The 18,484-nt window shown below is 44.6% G+C and overlaps 3 protein-coding genes across 3 annotated transcripts; 2 read left to right on the forward strand and 1 right to left on the reverse strand.

The window, feature by feature from the left end:
- Nucleotides 1-6,163: 6,163 nt before the first annotated feature.
- LOC133897139 (calcium-dependent protein kinase 22-like) lies at nucleotides 6,164-9,697 on the reverse strand. The gene is made up of 8 exons (XM_062337727.1): nucleotides 9,129-9,697; nucleotides 8,869-8,992; nucleotides 8,244-8,387; nucleotides 7,975-8,127; nucleotides 7,671-7,786; nucleotides 7,414-7,581; nucleotides 6,963-7,193; nucleotides 6,164-6,355 (listed from the first exon to the last, which is right to left on the reverse strand). The coding sequence occupies exons 1-8, from the start codon at nucleotides 9,690-9,692 to the stop codon at nucleotides 6,224-6,226; spliced, it is 1,632 nt and encodes a 543-aa protein (XP_062193711.1). The 5' UTR covers nucleotides 9,693-9,697; the 3' UTR covers nucleotides 6,164-6,223.
- A 349-nt stretch (nucleotides 9,698-10,046) lies between these two features.
- On the forward strand, nucleotides 10,047-13,861 carry LOC133897140 (uncharacterized). The gene is made up of 8 exons (XM_062337730.1): nucleotides 10,047-10,320; nucleotides 10,633-10,789; nucleotides 10,938-11,000; nucleotides 11,246-11,312; nucleotides 11,404-11,504; nucleotides 12,222-12,266; nucleotides 12,459-12,929; nucleotides 13,417-13,861. The coding sequence occupies exons 2-8, from the start codon at nucleotides 10,652-10,654 to the stop codon at nucleotides 13,585-13,587; spliced, it is 1,056 nt and encodes a 351-aa protein (XP_062193714.1). The 5' UTR covers nucleotides 10,047-10,320; nucleotides 10,633-10,651; the 3' UTR covers nucleotides 13,588-13,861.
- A 695-nt stretch (nucleotides 13,862-14,556) lies between these two features.
- On the forward strand, nucleotides 14,557-17,702 carry LOC133897141 (protein farnesyltransferase/geranylgeranyltransferase type-1 subunit alpha-like). Its single transcript, XM_062337731.1, has 6 exons — nucleotides 14,557-14,847; nucleotides 14,945-15,271; nucleotides 15,954-16,063; nucleotides 16,250-16,370; nucleotides 16,491-16,586; nucleotides 17,060-17,702. The coding sequence occupies exons 2-6, from the start codon at nucleotides 15,050-15,052 to the stop codon at nucleotides 17,492-17,494; spliced, it is 984 nt and encodes a 327-aa protein (XP_062193715.1). The 5' UTR covers nucleotides 14,557-14,847; nucleotides 14,945-15,049; the 3' UTR covers nucleotides 17,495-17,702.
- The last annotated feature ends 782 nt before the right edge of the window (nucleotides 17,703-18,484 follow it).

The raw sequence follows: 18,484 nt of genomic DNA on the forward strand, positions 1-18,484 counted from the left end.
CTTCTGCTCCCCTGTTCCGCTCGCCCCTCCTTCATACAACCAAGCGCTGACATGTGGGCCTTGCATCGTCCCATCGCAGCAAGCATTCCCTTCCCCACTGCCCCTCTCCTCCCCCTCGCACGATTGGGTCACCCTCGACCTCCTGCGCTACATCTGTCTCGCTCCAACCCGCTGATGCGCCGCACCTGGGTGACCTCCTCCTCCTCCCCCGATGCTTCGAGTCGCCGCTGAATCAGCGAGCTCGCCGTGCTGAATAGGGGCTCCGCTGCATGCAAACACATGCTCTGCCATTGACCTCACTCACACACGCGGGCACGCTGCCCCACCCCGATCTGCCGTCGCAACCCTTTTGCCTTTAATCCATCTTTGCTACCAGCAATCACGCCCTAATACGGGCAACAGGGCATGTCCCACAGTATGCAGAGGCGGCTAGGGTTAGAAACTCTATCGGCCCTCTTAGCCCTGTTGCCACCCCTCTGGCTCGTCGCCACCATAGTTAGTCGACACCACACCACTTCCACTGTCCGCCGGCAGGTGGTGTGCCCCTACCACCGAAGCTCATCTCCCTGCAACTGGATTTCCCCTCCTCACCACCCTCGTTGAAGCCTGCCTCCTCCTCATGGCAGTGCGGGTTGCCTGCTGAGGCCTCCAAGCCAGCTCGGGACTCACCATGATGGCTGTCCAGCCCACGGAGGATGAGGATGTTGCTCCACAACAAGGCGACAGTCCCCGCGGCGGCAACGGTGGCCAGCACGTTGTCTTCCGCAACGTCGTCGTAGTCTCCTCCATCCGCCGTGCGCGTCATCCTGGTGCCACCTAGGGCCCACGGTGACATACCACCAGTCGACTTCCGCCCAGGTCCCCGTTCCTCTGCACTGGAGTCCCCGATGCTAAGGTGTTGGAGGCCGGAGGAGGGCTACATGCTGCCATGCTGGAGGCCGCAGGTGAGCTGTATACCCTACTCCTGTGTGTATGATGCTATTAATGCTCTTAGAATATCTTTCTCTGGATCTCTATGTTACAAGGTTTTTTGCTCTATCTATCAAGTCTTGAGCTCCGGTCTTGCTTCTCGCTTCCAGCTTGTCCTTCTACGGAGTGCACCCCCCTTTGATCCTATCGGGGGAGGCTAGGAGTGCCCAGAACGGGGGCACAAATTCCTATGAGCCATAAATAGAAAGCAATTATCATGGTGCTACAGTTTGATGTTACAGGGGTTAAAAATACGCCTTCGGCTGGTCTCGTCGCCCATTACGCCCAACTTTAGCAGGTGCAAGGGGGCCCACCGGGCAGCCGCCGAACTGCCCCACATGCCTGCTCGGTCAGAGCAGATCTGACATAGCAGGGGGGCATGCGATACGCCTCAAGCCCAGTGACGATATCTCCAAGCCATTTTCCTTATGGGCCCCGCAGGGTGACGTGCGATGGGACCCGTCGCATTAAATGTCCACACGCCTTCCTGCCATACGGTGGCAGGGACTGACGTACTCAGTACAACAGGCGTGGGGGGGAGTGGTTGGAAGTGACAGGCCACGCTCCCTCTTAAATGCAGCATCGGGTCTCCCATCGACTGACACCTCACCGTGAAGCCCTCGTGGAGTCCACCGACAAGGGGCTTCTCAAGTCCTCGGGGAACTCTGGGTACTCGGGGACCAATTGTTCTTGGCCCCGAGCACCCTCTCCCGGATTTGCCTTTTCTCAGATCCTCGGGGAACTCCGGGTACTCGGGGACCAATTGTTCATAGCCCTGAGCACCCTTCTCGGAACTGGCTCTTCTCGGGTCCTCGGGGACCACTGTTTATGGCCCCGAGCACCCCTCCCAGAACTAGCTCTTCTCGGGTCCTTGGGGAGATACTCCCTGAGGGAACGCGCCACGTGGCATTCTGCTGTCCTGGCCTCGGCACTCGGGGACCCCTGGTTCCCATGTCACCGACAAATGTTGTCCTCGATGTTGAAGGGCGCCGGTCACGACCTGTGGCGTGTGCGTGACACTGTGCTTTGGCATACCAGCTTTCTTGACTGAATTCGTTGAAAAGTTGGTAAGTATCCTTTTGCCTTTGAGCTCAATAGTGTTGCATGATTTCAGTTGTAGTTTTGGTCATGGATCATGCCATAATCCTAGAAACTTTATGCGTTGTGTACAAGGACGGGTGAAACAAGAAATTATGGTTAAATCAAACAAAAAAAACAATTTCTACTCCAAATTGCTTACTATTTTTGTGTTCTTGGAGGTGTGTGAGATCATCTCCTGCCCTATCCAGTTAGGATAGGTAGTGCAGGAGAGGGGAGCAAATTTTGTGTGTATGCTTGGTGATTTTGTCATTCCAAATGTCCAAACTCTAAACCAATGCACTTTTTGCTGCATTGAAATTTTGCCTTGTGATAAAACTTGAGTCTTTATGGTACCCTGCTACTGTTTGTCGTTCCATGGTTGCAAGGTGTAATAAGCAAACACAATGCTCTCCAGTACAACAAAATGACAGGAAATTGTGCCTGTTGTGGTAATTTGTATTGTCCTTATTCGTAAGATCTGATGTATGAGAAGGAATTGTGATTGTCAACGTGTGAGCTGCTCATTGTAATCATTTTCAAATGAATTTATATGTCTGTGTGTTTAGTCTGCTTCAAAATACATGCCTCATGTTATGCTTCACTTTTATACATGTATGGTATGTTCCTTTTATGTTACAATTTATTTCTAAACCTGCATTTTCAGGGTTGCTTTGAGATTATTTTTGCTACCATGATAGAACACATTGTCTTATAAAATGATTTTTAAGACGTATAAACACATTGTCTGACTAAATGTTTTTCGTTATACGTCTAAATGTAGCTATTGAACACATTCCTTGCCAGCGACCTCACATTTTGGAACTGAACCCATGAGAAACATCCAACTAAACCTTCTCTTGTATGAACCTGACCAATTTTAGTGTTAGCTTTTCTTACCCTTCTTTTGTACAAATTTCCCTACCACTTGTACAAATATCGTCTCATCAGTCTTGATTCTGTTAGGCTTGCATAGTTTGCATTTGTAGCTTTATAGATAGGTGGCTTAGCTTCAAATTTTAAGTAGCAAACAATAATTAGCATGGTCACCATACTTCATATCAATTATTGTGAAAAAATTATACTACAGGAACACATGCGGAGTTTGATTTTTGAATTTGAGTACCTAACTACATGTACAGTTGCAGGACAATAAGGATGCGGGAGCCGCTGCTTTGAACTGAGAAGAAATAAATTGTGGCTAGCAGGTAGTAAGTATTTTCATCTTGCAATATTGAAAGTGCAGTAGCTGGCGGAGGAGCTACTACCGTGTTTGTATGTATCAGTAGATATTTCAATCTTGTACACATGAACTTACAGTGCATGCTAATTTTTCTTACCTCTGTCACATGATTTCTTTTGAAACTAAGGTTATGTTTGTTTCAGCTTGCAGATTGTAGATTGTGATCATAATCTATAAGTTGAAACAAACAGGCATATTATGCAATTCAGCTTAAAACAATTCAGCCTCTAAATTATAACAATTCAGCAATCTGCCTTCCACCAGCTTATACAGGTTGTGCAATCGAACTTTTACAATTCAGCTTCTTACAATCCACAATCTACAAACTGTTTTTCACAATCTCCAGCTGAAATAAATATGTCCTAAGTATCATAGGATGTTCTAACTTGCCTGCATGGTCTTTGATAGAGTCAACAGTAATTCATGGTTAAATATTTATTTCAGAGATGCAACTATTTTTTTTTATTCTGAATGAATTTAGTGCCTGATCCAGCTTGCGATATTCTAGGATGTATTGCTTAGGTTTAGGGCATGTTTGTTTCCTCTTTTGATTCGAACAATCCAGTTTTTGATTCTCACAATCTAGAATCTAGATTGTGACGATCAAAAGCTACTAACAAACAGCACCGGATTTTGGATTCTCACCACCAAGCGAAGAAATCCGGTGACAAATCCAGCCACCACGACGGAGAACCTAACCTCATGGTAAGGTGGGGGAAAAAGAGCCGAACCGTTATGCTTGTAATAGCATGTTAGGTAAATATGTATCACAATCTGACAGAAGCAGTCTTTTCCTGGATTATGGCACAATCTAACCCTGGATTATGGATCGTGGATTGCGCAATCGGACTGTTTGTTTTAGATTCTGCATTTAAAAGCTAGAACCCATAATAAAAAAATCTAAAACAAACAGGCTCTTAGTCCATAGACTATACCTTTCACCTCATCATAAGTGTATTGGACATGAGTCCAATGCATATATGTACTCTAATTGGATCCAATGCATATATGTACTTCAATTGGACTCATGATGTATGCAAATCTTTGTATGTGGGAGGAAAACATATGTTTTTCTTTGTTAAGATACATCATTTACTGTTCATGCGGTACAATGATATTGTTTAACTGATATATTGTGTATTCATGGTTATTTCTCCCCTTCTATGTTTCGTGGATATTACATAACTAATAAATTAAATGGATAATTTTGGGCGTTGCTTCTGCTATTGATGCCGTTAGAAGATGTTCTCCTGGTCCAGATTTTGAAACAGGAGAATGAAAATTCATTGGTTTTAAGTCTAGCCTATGTGATGACTAATGAGCGATCTTCACTTGCATGTATGTGTCTTTTTTTGATGTATATACATTACTGCAAATATATAGGTCTGAAAATGGTTGACAATGATTTGACTAACTGATCAAATAGACATTTTTGTAGTTTTCCTGGTTATGGCTTCCTATTGTTCCTGACGGATTGAATGAATTCACCAAAGAAACATGACATCTCTGACGACATAATTGTTCGGATTATATATATTTGTTTGTTTGTATAACCAGCGAAAACATGTTTTCCCAACACTTCAACAACAGGATGTCCATTAGAGTTAGCTTTGGTGATGGTTGACTTCAGGATTAAATGGATATATGTGGTAACATTTATGTCAAAATCTTGTGCGTCACGAGTGCGGTGTCGCAACCCACTTGCACAATTGTCTATGTATATGACTTAGAAACTGTTGCAACGCACATATACTCAACTATTTAGGTCAAAATCTTGTACATCACGAGTGCGATATCATAACTCACTTGCACAATTGTCTACACAATTACAACACACGGGCACTCAACTAGTACTGAAAAAATGCCAAGAGCTGCACTGCAGTTATAAGCTCAGGACTGGAGGAAGAAAGTGGAGATTACTGGTGCCGGAATTTTTTTAATTGGGTACAGCTTAATGATTTCGTGTGGCTTAATTTGCAAGGTTTCCTTGTTGAATTGTGTTATGGAATAAACATTTTCTTTTGACTCCTACAAGATCCAGAACTTGCTCGTGATACTCCGGCTGTTCTGCTGATCTGGTCATGCGCCATGGACTATCAAGCAGCCGAGATGCCTTCATTTTTTTTTTCAGGAGGAGAGGATGAGAAGCCCAAGCCCAGCAACATCTGCTGCCCCTTGAGCATGTGTGAATGAGCTGCAATGTGAATGAGCTGCAGAATACGAAAATTCCACTAGACTATACGGTGGTTACTGGTTAGTAGGTGAAAAAAAATAAAAAATAAAAAATAATATAATATATGTAAAAAAAATTAACGGATAGATACGTATTGAGAGAAATAGATGGCTGAGATAAATGTAAAGGCATACCAAGTTGCATTTTCCAGGAACATTTTCTAGGTATATAACTGGAATTGTAGATCAAAATAATTTTAGTTTAGCTTTCAAGTGGTGTCTGTTGCTCTAATTCGTTTCAGATTAATTCATCATGGTCCAAGATGCTGTGTACTCCATCATTTTAGTGTGCAAATTATGATAGAAAACGAAATAGCCATGCTTCCTTTCGGAAATTCATAGACATTCAACTGGATTCAGCTTCTTTTCTTTTCTTTTTTTAGTTTGACACGGTAGTAAAATGTCAAAATTTTGGTAAGTGAATTGCATGGTTGCTGGCGCTTCTCTTACATCTTTCTATATCTAAGTCAGGAATATGTATCCTAGGAATTAAATACTTCGCTTCCAGTACAAAGGACAATGCCAGAGGGTATGCTGCTTGATGGATTTTTTCAAGCATGCAACTGGGGTATGGGGTCTCGATTAACCATGATGTGCCCAATCCCAGTAATCCTGCTTTTACATTGTCTACTTATGCTTGGTCTTTAGATGACGGTGTGACACTGTCAGTCGGTAGGTGCTGCTTGGAACCTACTTTCTTGTTCATAAAGTTCCTTGGCACAGCCTACGACTGAGGCTACTGAAATTTGCTCTTGAGTATCGCTTAGAGGCATTCCTCCAGTCTGATCCAGCTTTCATCATCAATTCAAACTCCGGATAGCTGATACGACCATCCTGTTGAATATATCTATAAAATGTTAGGTATCTTAAATAAGCATGTGTTTTTGCCAATCCAGGTTGAGAAAAAAACATGGATGGCAGAAAGCAGCCAATACTGTTGCTTCCTGGATTTCCTATTACACTAGGACTAGGTTATATGTGCCAGAGATTTCAGCAAGTTACGGAGATTTAGTGTTAGATTTACACTGACTCTCATCAAACTTAATAATTTTCTTTTGTGACTAGTTTGTAGTTGGGGCAAATAAACAAAAGCTAGCTTGTTAATTTGCTTATTTCGCTGGAAACCAGTCAAAAATTGGTGTTTCCTAACTAGTTTGTAGTTGGGGCAAATAAACAAAAGCTAGCTTGTTAATTTGCTTATTTCGCTGGAAACCAGTCAAAAATTGGTGTTTCCTAACCTAATAGAAGTGAGGCTAGCCATCCTAAAACTACCTTCATTTCAGTAGACATGGTTACAGGCTGCCTACTATTTCAGGATCCAAATAGCTACTGAACGCTTTTAGAATCTCGTAATAGGTGAGCAGAGCACATTTTTTTTCCCAGAAATACAGTGTGGTCAGTGTTTAAGTGATTGAAAGTTTTGATTAATTAATCTACTGACCTTATCCTTGTCAACTTCGGAAATAATATCATTAACCACTTGATCATTAGGCCCTAATCCACCATCACCTAAAGCCTCCATCAACTCCTCCATTTCAATAAAACCATTCCCATCTTTGTCGAAGAACTTGAAAGCTTTAGGTAGATACTCCTCATTGCTCATCTTTTTAATGTGAAGTAATACTGTTACAAACTCCTCGCAATCTAATGCGCCATTTCCTTCTATGTCACCCTGGACAAGGAATAGAGTTGTGTTAGAACATTGTAGTGTTAATTTATTTGTGTGCCTTTATTGTACGAGCATTGAATTCTTGTGGCCGTGGGGGAATACTGGTTGCAATGATGATGGAATTTATACCTCTTCCACTTGATTCATTGTCATTCAGTTGCCAGTATCCCAATCATCCTAATCCTACTTATATAAGAATAAGAATAGCGATGCTAGCACTCACAGCTTCTAACAGCATCTTTATCTCTGTCTCCGGTACAGGATGACCGTTTATCTGGAGGCCCTCCTTCAGCTCCTCAAGTGACAAATTACCATCATTGTCCTTATCCATCGTATGGAACATTTGAGTGTATTTTTCAATCTCCTCCACCGGTAAATTCATGGCGACGACCTTCATTAATCATTGGAAAATGCTTCACATTGAAGTGTGTCAAGCTTGAAGGAATTAAGGGTAGTAACAGCAAGTTATCTGCAACTTACTCCAAGTGCCTTCTTTTTGAACTTGTTCATGGCCGAGAACTGCTTCAGCCTGGATCGAACAACCTCTCCGAGCGACACATTTGGGGCCTTATTGGCATTCTTGAGCCAAGGATGCTCTGTATTTTCAGGAAGGAAAAGTGCTCACAGTTCAGTATGCAACATTGTTGGGCTCCCATTTTTTTTTTAATAACGCCAATAATAAATCAGGCATGTATCAAATTCTTTGTGTGCATTTCTATGAACAGAATGACATCTTCCCTTTCAATACTGTCGTGTGCTTAAAATTAAACTGAAGGTCACTTACCAAGGACTTGCTTTGCTGTCAACCGGGTAGAAGGATTCGGGTCAAGCATCTTCCTGACAAGATCCTTTGCATGCTGGGAGACCTTGTGCCATGGATCCCTCTGTAAGTTAATTCCTCCCTGGAGTATCGACTGCGCAATTTTCTCGTCGGAGTCTGCAGTTGTCGAAAGAACATCACATCGGCACCAGTGACCACGTCCAGTGCTGCAATGTCCAGTTGTCCACAGAAGCAGCAATGCTGAACTGCAAAGAGGATGAAGCACCACTCACCTCCCCAGAACGGAGGGAATCCGCAGAGAAGGATGTAGAGGATGACGCCGGCACTCCACACATCTATCTCTGGCCCATAGCTTCTCTTGAGAACCTCTGGAGCCATGTAACACCCGCTGCCAACCACTTCGGTGAACCGATCCCCTGCACGGCAACAGCATTTGAACATATATAACAGCACGCTTCCTTCCCCATTTTAGACGCCCGGTGTGAACACGCTCCAGCGGCGGGATTGATTGGGGGGGGGGGGGTTCTTTCGTCTCTGGTTTTAGAGGAAGCTCTAGGACGCAGGTCGGACCGGCAGAGGGGGTGGGGCGGCGAAGGATGGCTTGTGGGCTAGCATGGGACAGGGGAGCGCGAAAATGAAGTGGTTGGCGTGGCCGGGTGGCGGATGTGGTTCGGTCGGTGTTTCCCGCCGGAGACGGCTGGAAGTGGGCAAGAGGCGGGGGAGCGGGGTGAGGTGGGCGGGAGGAAGAAGAAGACATCTATTGGAAAAAAGAAAGAGGCTAGCCGTTGAATGAAAATCGTGTGGCTGTGGTCGTCGAATGAGAAAATCGCCGACTTCAGACGCTGATAAATAGGAACGCCCATATAACAGCACGAACGTGAAGGCCGGCGCTCGTACCAGGCTTGAAGAACACCGAGAGCCCGAAGTCGATGGCCTTGAGAGGTGAGTCCTCCGACTTGTCCACGAACAGGAAGTTCTCCGGCTTCAGGTCCCGGTGCATCACTCCGTTCTCGTGGCACAGCTGCAACAATGGATTTTGGATAGATGATTAGTTATTGTTGGTGAATAATAGCAGGAATAGCAAAGGATTTCTTGATGTGATGACGTGAAGAGACAAGAATGGCGGTTCTTGGACGGGTTGGTCAATGGCTAATTACCTGTACGACCTCGACGATGGTGCGGGCGAGCTTGGCGGCGGCGCGCTCGGTGTAGTGTCCGCGCGCGAAGATGCGGTCGAAGAGCTCGCCGCCCTCGCAGAGCTCCATGACGAGGTGCACGCCGTCATCGTCCTCGCAAGCCTCACGGAGCTGCACCACTCTTCCGCCGCCGAGCTCCGACATGCGCCGCGTGATCTCCACCTCGCGGCGCACGTCGACCGCGTCGGGCCCCACGCGGCGCAGCAGCAGGCGCTTCCGCCGGATCGTCTTGCACGCCAGGGCCTCCCCCGTGGCCGCGTCCTCGCACCGCCGCGTCACCCCGAACTCCCCGCGCCCGAGCTCCGCGCCCAGCCGGTACCGCCTCGCGAAGTCTGGGTCGGCGGCGCCGGGACCCAGGATGAAGGCGTGCTTCTTGCCCTTCTTCCTCTCCTTGCCGGCGACGTTGTTGTCGGGGGAGCAGCACGGGCCCTCGCGGCTGGTGACGGGGAGGACGACCGCGGCGCCCCGGCCGCGGCGCATCATCTTCAACTTGGAGGCCGCGATGGCGGAGCAGCAACCACCCATGGCGCCGTCGAAGCCCGACGCCGGGTGCTCGCTATCTCTGCCTCTCGCGCCCTCGTGCCTCGACCTTCCCTTCCTCTCCGCTTAATTCGTGTGCTGGCGCGCGCGCGCGCTGGGAATGGGGGCGTGGTCGGTTGCCCGTTGGTCTCGGTCTCTCGTCGTTGCCAATTCAGTTGCAGTGGGCCCGGGCCGGGCCGGACCGGGCATCTTCGGCTTGTAGCTAACTGGATCCGTTCCGGGCCGGGCAGGGCACCTTCGGCTTGTAGCTAGCTGGGCCCAGGCTCATGTGAGGCCCTGTTCAAGTAGCCACTAGCCAGTGGCATTATCGAAGTTACCTGACGAATCGGTGTCCCTTCTGTTAGTTCGACCCAGCCCAGTGACGCGAGCTGCATCGCAGGGACCTTTGCATTCGCACTGCACGGTTTCGTGCAGTTCGCAGCTCACACTCTTCGTCCCCATAATCTGGAGCTTTTTCTTGCCCCATCTGTCTTTTGATTGTTTTTTCCACTGCTCGTCTCCCCGGTTCCTCTTCCAATTAGTAGTTGCTAATCTCAAAGAATCTTCCGGATTCAATTTTGTGGCTCTCTCCCTTGTTTTCCTGCGGTCTCTGGGAGTCAGATCTTGCGTTCAAGTAAGTTTAGGCTTCATCGTTTATTTTGGGTTTCCCGTATGTTGTCAGAACTCTGATGTATCTTAAGATTGTATGGGTCTTTGGATCAGTTATTTTCGTATTCACTTATTTGAAAAAAAAAATCATTTCTGATTTCCCTTTTATTTTGGGGATGGGATGTGTAGGTTATGATCTTAAGATCTTTGATGGTGATGGGACGGTATTAGTTTCTTGAATCTTGAGTGCAAATGTAGAATTTCCTTGACATGAGAAGTGATTTCAGTCTGATGCCATTACGGTTCTTTTGACCCAATTTCTTACCACCTTTTTCAGAAAAATTAGAAGCAAGGCAATGCGGTCACCGTCGCTGCTGTCGCAGTGCCTGGCTGGCTTGCTGTCTCACGACAGGGCTGCAGCTCACTGCGTCAACATCGTACCCGAGAGGGAGGCGCACCTGCCTTCGCCAGCAGTTGAGATTGTCCCATCAAAGGTGTAACCTTTTTCCCCTTGCTTGTTCATGGCAAAACTACACTGCCATTATTTTTTTCTGCTTGCTGAGAAGATGTCCAATGAATATAAGGATCATTTGCTATCTATCGAGTATCGACTAATCCTACTTTCTTTACATTGGTCTGTAGAATGTTCATCCATACAAGTACGCAGGTGAGAACATTGAAATGCACGGCATGGACATATTCAAGGTGCTCGCTTCTTTCCCCAGTTGCCTGCCTGTTCCAGCTTATTAGTTTTTCTAACAGGTTCCAGCTTAGTTTATTGGGGGAAGGAGTGTTGTTTTATTTATAATGATTGTTTATATGGTAGCTGCTCAGTGCTCACAGGCTAATCGCAGAAACATATGTTTCCGCTGGGTATGATAAAACTGCTCCATGTCCCAATCTTTCATGCTTCACTAAATTGGGATGATCTTGCGTTTAACTGGTTTCAGGGAAAGGTCAGTGTTGTTGATATTGTTGGACTATCTAAATCAGATATTGTAACATCAAAAGGTGAAGGTAATGTAGTACCCTCATTAGTTCTATCACTCTATTTGCTTCCTGAATCTTGATACAGTTAACATCAGCATGCAATTATTCTTTACGCTAGGGCCTTCGAAATGCTGCGAGAGTTCTATTGATCTAGTAAATGTACTTAAGGATGAGATCCGTGATGGCCTATTGACATTCAGAAGCAAACAGGTTTTAGAGGTACAATACAACTCCATTGTTGCTTTTATATATTCCTCTACATCAGATCTTGTAGCAACAACAATAACAACGGTGCCTTTTGTCCCAAGCAAGTTGGGGTAGGCTAGAAATGAAACCCAGCAAGAGTAAAAAAAGAAGATATGAAATATATAAAAAGTAAAATAGTAATAGTAAATGTTGTAGCACTTCAAGTAAATCTATTCATTTTTTCTCTAGCATTTAGTGTCCATTTATTTGTTAAAATTGTTCTTCCTTAAGTTGATGTTTACACACATCATTATAGATGGTTCATATGCTGTGAAAATACCTACAGAAAACTCATGCATTTGTCAGTATCATCCTTCTGTGTAAAATTGATTTATTTATGCAGCACTGCAAAAATTGTGACTCCATAAAAAGTAAGTAAACTAAAAATGAAAAGGTACGAATTTGTCCAATAAAGAACAAATTGTGCCATAAGCATTTATTGATATCCATTTGACCGTTGTTTTTTTCCTTCTAATTTATCTTCCATAATAGCTTTTCACTGACATGCAACACCATCTTTTAAATGAGTTGTGCTTCAGCGTTCCAAGGATGTGTCATTGCCTTAAAACTTCTTGAACCATGGTCGATTTCTTTAGATTGTCAGATGTCACACACACATACAGTTTGGCATTACTTTGTTGACTTTTGGTTCTTTGGAGAAGTGTGAGAGTTCTTTTTTTTCTGGTCCAGCTTGGCTGTGGATACGGGCTTCCTGGCATATTTGCCTGCCTGAAGGTACACAGTTGTCCATTGTTGTATATCTTACTTTTATGGAACATGATATGTCTAATTTTAGAGCTCTCTTTCCATCAACAAATTGCCTGTAGTGTTCTGTGCTTGGCTATTGTACTAACAATATCTGTGTACTTAACTACCTACTATGGTCTATGGTATAGTTTCTAACATCTTTCGTTTGAACATTCTTAGGGAGCTTCAACAGTACATTTTCAGGATCCTAGTGCTGAAACAATAAGGTGCAAAACAATACCCAATGTACTTGCTAACCTTGAACAGGCTCAAGACAAGCAGAGTCACCATCAAGGAAGCCCCCTTACTCCATCCCGTCAACAACTACCTCAAGATATCCATTTCTATGCCGGGGAGTGGGAGGATCTTCACACAGTTCTGTCAGTAATTCAAGAGGACGAGGTGGATGCATCATCAGGTGTAGGGCTAGGCTTCTGTGAAGATGACCCTTTGGATGGATACAACAGCCAGGATGGGAACAATATTTGCCATGAAACTTCATCAAGGCAATCAAGAAAACTATCAGGCAGTCGTGCATGGGAGAGGGGAAATGAGACTAGCACTGTAGATGGTGGATATGACATAGTGTTAGTCAATGAAATCCCTTACTCTGCAAGCTCTCTTCAAAACCTCTATTCGCTCATAAAAAAGGTTAGCTCATAAATTTCTAATATTGTTGTCCATGCAATTTTCTTGGGAAATTCTTACTGTGGGACACCAAACCCAGACACTAAGAAATTTCCTAGGCAGCAGGAAGTGAAAAATCATGTTGCCTGAAAACCGCATTGTCTAGTGGCTTGGCATTATTTTTTCATTTTAGTAACAGACTGTAGTAACAATAAGCACTTTTATCTAAAAAAGCATATGGATTTCACAAAAGAAAGTGTCGAAAGCAGTACCACTTAATAAATGAAGTGTTCCTCCTGCTGAAGTTGTTCTGCATTGTCATACCGGACATTAGTAGGCTTTCTTGTTATTATATGCTTGATTGTAGACTTGACACCTGAGTTAGCTGCACCGCAATTCTTTGTCTCTTGCATCTTGTACTTCTCATGTGAGTTATGCGGATTTGCCATCTACCCCGGAATTCTACTTTTGCTTAGCCTTACCATGCATCCTACTGTTCTTGTTCTTGCAGTGCCTGCGGCCACCATATGGAGTGCTGTATCTTGCTGCAAGGAAGAACTACATTGGATCAAGCAGCGCAGTGCGGCAGCTGCGAGCATTGGTGGATGAGGAAGGCGCATTCCGCGTGCACCTTGTCTCTGAGCCCCCTGAGAGGGAGATCTGGAAATTCTTCTTCAAATAGTTCGATGCGGCTTGCCACAAAAAAGTGTGAAAAAGTTCAACGCGGCTGTGCAAATAGCAGAGGCTGCCTTGAAACTCCAATTCTGTAAATATAAGTTCCTGACCAGTTCTTCCGATTTTTCTGCATGTCTTACCCCTTGTTTTTTCCCCTTTCTGGAGACTGGAGTGTGTTGTTGATTCCGTAGAGTGCACGGGACTGGGAATCGCCAAATGCATGCGTGACAGCTGACTCAAATCATATTGATAGTCCTTTGCGATTTACTGTTGAATGTGGATTGTGGTTAGATTTGATCTGATGGCATATCAGTGTTCAATTTCTTTCTTTTTTTTTTATCGAAATGCCCAATTCCATTAGCTAGTGGTTCTAAGCAGAAACATAGTTCCCTCGTAGGGATGGAGATGGGATGGGGGTATTTTCCTCACACAGGGGCGGGTACTTTCCCCTACCCTCACCGGAAAAATGTTTTCGTCGTCATACCTGTTGAAGAATGAAATAGAACAGTAGAGAGTAGAATCGAAGATCAGGTCATCAATTTGATTGCAATGTTTGATTAAACATTTGAAAGGTGCTGTTAGGGAGATACCCCTCTCCAACGCTTCTAATTGCAGTTAGGAACGGATCATTAACCGTAAATACATATGCTTGGTCCATCCATAAGTCCAAACTATAGGTTGCCGTAACACCACTATCGTATCAGGTCTCATATGATTTTCTTACATGTTGAATGTCAGTAGAGTATAACAGAGCAAGGGCACGATTGGATCCTCGGGCAAGACTCGTCTTGCCGAGCAAGAATATAAAGAAATGCTTTGCTACCACTAGAGAGCCGATTCGATTCGCGAACGCTGACAGGACGAGACTTACTCATGCTGGCGAGGAGGCTACCATGAACTGAACAATCCCAAGACTTCCGGTTTTCTTTTTCTTCGCCGTTTGCTACTAGAAGGGGATGATTATCCGTGTTGTTCTTTTCAATCCTCACTGACTTGTGGGTCCTCCCATCGCGAGCCAGCGCTTTCAGGAGGAGAGAGAGCACAGCGGGCGGCAAGGCCTTCCCGCTCACTCCGGGCCGCCGCCTCTGCTCTGAGGCTCGCCTTCCCTCGCATCGGACCCTAGCCCAGCGGCCGGCGGCGAGCCTTTAGTCGACTCCTTAGCGGCCAAGGGCGGCGGCGTCCTCCCCCACTACCGGCCGGTATCTAATTGGCGTGGAGTGGAGATCCATCCAGGAAATTGCCAGATTGGTATCGATTCCTTCTGTTGGTAGGGAACCCTAACCTGATCCGATTGATTCGCGTGCTTCGTGGTGCGCATCTTATCCAATCCAATCCAATCCATCCATCCTTCCTTGTTCGATTAGGTTCTTCTTCGTCTCCAGCGCGCGAGTTCGATCCACCCGACACGAGGTGCGGGTGCGGTTTATTTTTTCCCAAAAAAATCGGGTGTTGAACTAGGCTGATCGCCCATGGAGCACGCTGAGTCCGGCCCCGGCGGTTGGCCGGAGCTGGCTGACGTGGTGCCGGTGCCGCAGGACGACGGGCCCAGCCCCGTGGTCCCCATCGCCTACCGCGACGACTTCCGCGAGGTCATGGACTACTTCCGCGCCCTCTACTTCCCCGGCGAGCGCAGCCCCCGCGCCCTCCGCCTCACCGCCGAGGCCATAGAGCTCAACCCCGGCAACTACACCGTGAGAATTACACGCTCCTATCTCTCCTTTTTTTCCCTCCCCTTTATTTTTCACAAGATTATTTGGAACTTAAAGTCTCTATGGTTTAAGTGATATTTTTTTGTATGGAAAGTTTAAATTTTTACTATGGAGGTTCAACTATTTAGTTATAATTTTGACTGAAATTAAGTAGAACTGTAGTGACGAGCATGAGTGGCTACGATGGAGATAGTTTCTGGTCCAGTACACTATTCTGGTCCAGTTATGAGTATGCAACACTACTATAGAACGTAGGAACAAACAGTGGACGTGGAACCAATTTTAAAAAGTTGGAGTTTCCATGTAAACCAGCCAAATGGGTAACCTTTTGTTGTTTTTAGAAACTGTGATGTTGACTGTACAGTCTACCATTGATATGGCATACTTTATCATCGTCCATGATATTCTTAGAAGGCCACACTGCCACAGTATACTGCACGGGCATAATTTTCTCCTGTGTTGTGTTTTCGATGCAGTATGCTACATTATTCTTGAGCAATAATGGGCTCAACAACCTAACGAGGTGTTGTGTAATATCAGGGAATTGCTTTTTGTGCTATTGCTACCGCGCTTTTTACGTTTGTGTCATGTATTTCATGATATCAGTCAATCCTTTTGGTGGTTAGCCTTTTTGACTTTACAGAAATATTTGTTTGCTTGATAGGTCTGGCATTTCAGGCGCCTTATTCTGGAGGCACTGGATTCTGATTTACTGGAAGAGATGAATTTTGTCGACAAACTAGCTGAAAGCAATCCGAAAAATTACCAAATCTGGTGAGTTCCATTTTTTAAAACTTACATTGCATTTAGTATTTCACATATACTAATTTCATATTTGGTGGCTGTGGAGTTTTGCATGAATAATGGGCAAGACTTTCATAATTCTAAATTTATTTATCTGCTTTCTTTGTTGGGGAAATCCTCACTAACCCTCCAGGGTCCAACTCTTATTTTCCTCAGGCATCACAAGAGATGGCTCGCTGAGAAATTAGGGCCAGATGTTGCAAATAAAGAACATGAATTCACAATGAAGATACTTGCTATTGATGCTAAAAATTACCATGCTTGGTCTCATAGGCAGGTATGCCTATCTCATTTTAGTGCATACTAATTTTCCCCACATTTGGTATTGTACTAAGCTAAGCTATGAATACCTGGAAAACCTTTGTTCTAATAATGGGATTGCTTTATTACAATGCAGTGGGTTCTTCAAGCATTGGGTGGATGGGAGGGTGAACTGCAGTACTGCAACCATCTACTTGAGGAAGATGTCTTCAATAATTCAGCTTGGAATCAGGTCAGTCGGTTTGCTTATTTGCTCTTAAAATTTTATAGTGCAATATGCAATTTTGCTCTTTAATTCTCTTCATCATTTGAGCTTCATTGATCATTTTGTGTTGATTTCACTTGTTCTCGATTTAGTACCTTTGTTTATAAATGTACGATGTTTTAGAAATGTTACAATCTCATATGTAAATCTTATTATAAAAATATAGTATCTTAGGAGTATTTTCACAGAAAACATGTTGGTACCGTTTTCATTTGGCCAACTGAGATAACTTTATGTAATTAGTGGTCAAAGCTGGATAGAGTTGACCACAGCATACCACGGTGACATACGAATTCATTCTGTGACTATTTCTGACTTTAATATTTCCTGTTACATTCTATCTTGTCCACTTTTCCTGCCTCCCAAGTGCCTTATTCTGCTGATTAATTAGATCACACATTTAGCTTGCACTGAAGTATGTTAAACTTGTTTTGCAACAGAGATACTTTGTAATAACAAGATCACCGCTTCTTGGTGGCCTTACAGCGATGCGTGATTCAGAAGCAGATTACACAATTGAGGCCATTCTGGCAAACCCTCAGAATGAATGCCCCTGGAGATACCTCAAGGGTCTATACAAGGGTGAGAATAACTTGCTAGTAGCTGACGAGCGCATTTCCGGTGTTTGTCTCAAGGTCCTAAAGAATAATTGGAGTTGTGTGTTTGCTTTGAGCTTTCTGCTCGATCTTCTTCGCATGGGTTTGCAGCCTTCAGATGAACTCAAAGGAACTATTGAAGCAATGAAGAACTCTGATCCTGAAACGGCAGATGCTGATCTTGTGACTGCTGTTTGCTCTATCCTGCAGAAATGTGATCCCCTGCGGGTAAATTATTGGTCTTGGTACAAGACCACTCTTTCTTCACAGACCTCCTGACAAACACGTGCTCACCCCTTCAATCCTCGTTGGACTAGACTCCGTGAGGTAGACATGATATATGCTTTAGGTTAAGATAGTTCCACTGGATCTGCACGATGCAAACCCAATCAAGGCTACCTTCAATGTGATCTGAGAGCAACACTTGCAGTGGATTTTGCTGGGACGAATTGATCAATGTTATTATTCCAAATAACACCTTTTGCAACGTATGTTATTTCATATATTTTAATTTAACCAGAATATATTGCAATTGCCACGCGATCCTACACGTGAGTAGACCACACTAAAATGTAATGTCCAATTGATAAAAGGAAAATAAACATTTGGTTAAAAGCCAATTAGATGAGAGAAAAAAAAATCAGCAGGGAAAAGAATGAAATTCGTAGTCAAAATGAACTTTTTCCTTAACATGTGGGCTCCACATGTGACCCAACCAACCACTCCCTCCATTTGGGCAACAGCCCTACTTACCGACTCATTCGTCAATCAAGAATGTCACGGATATCTGGAGTTTTCTCAAACTTGCGGGCTATTACCGTGAGTTCATCGAGAATTTCTCCAAGGTTGTCAAGCCAATGACCAAGTTACTGAAACAAGACAACAAGTTCGAGTGGTCAAGTGAGTGTGAGTCCGCTTTCCAGACTTTGAAAAAGTTGCTCACGACCGTTCGAGTTCTCATTCAGCCAGATATGAGCAAGGGTTTCGATGTCTATTGCGACACTTCTCGCATGGGCCTCGGATGTGTCCTTATGCAAGAAGGTAGGGTTGTCGCTTATACCTCACGACAGTTGAAGCGCCACGAGGAGAATTATCCGACACATGACTTAGAGCTGGCTGTAGTCATGCACGCTTTGAAGATCTGGCGTCATTATCTGATGGGGAACTTGTGTCATATCTATACAGATCACAAGAGTTTGAAGTACATTTTCACTCAAGCTGATCTGAACATAAGGCAATGAAGATGGCTCGAGTTGATCAAAGATTACG

The sequence above is a fragment of the Phragmites australis genome, chromosome 17, assembly GCF_958298935.1.
Source record: "Phragmites australis chromosome 17, lpPhrAust1.1, whole genome shotgun sequence".
Lineage (NCBI taxonomy): Eukaryota > Viridiplantae > Streptophyta > Magnoliopsida > Poales > Poaceae > Phragmites > Phragmites australis.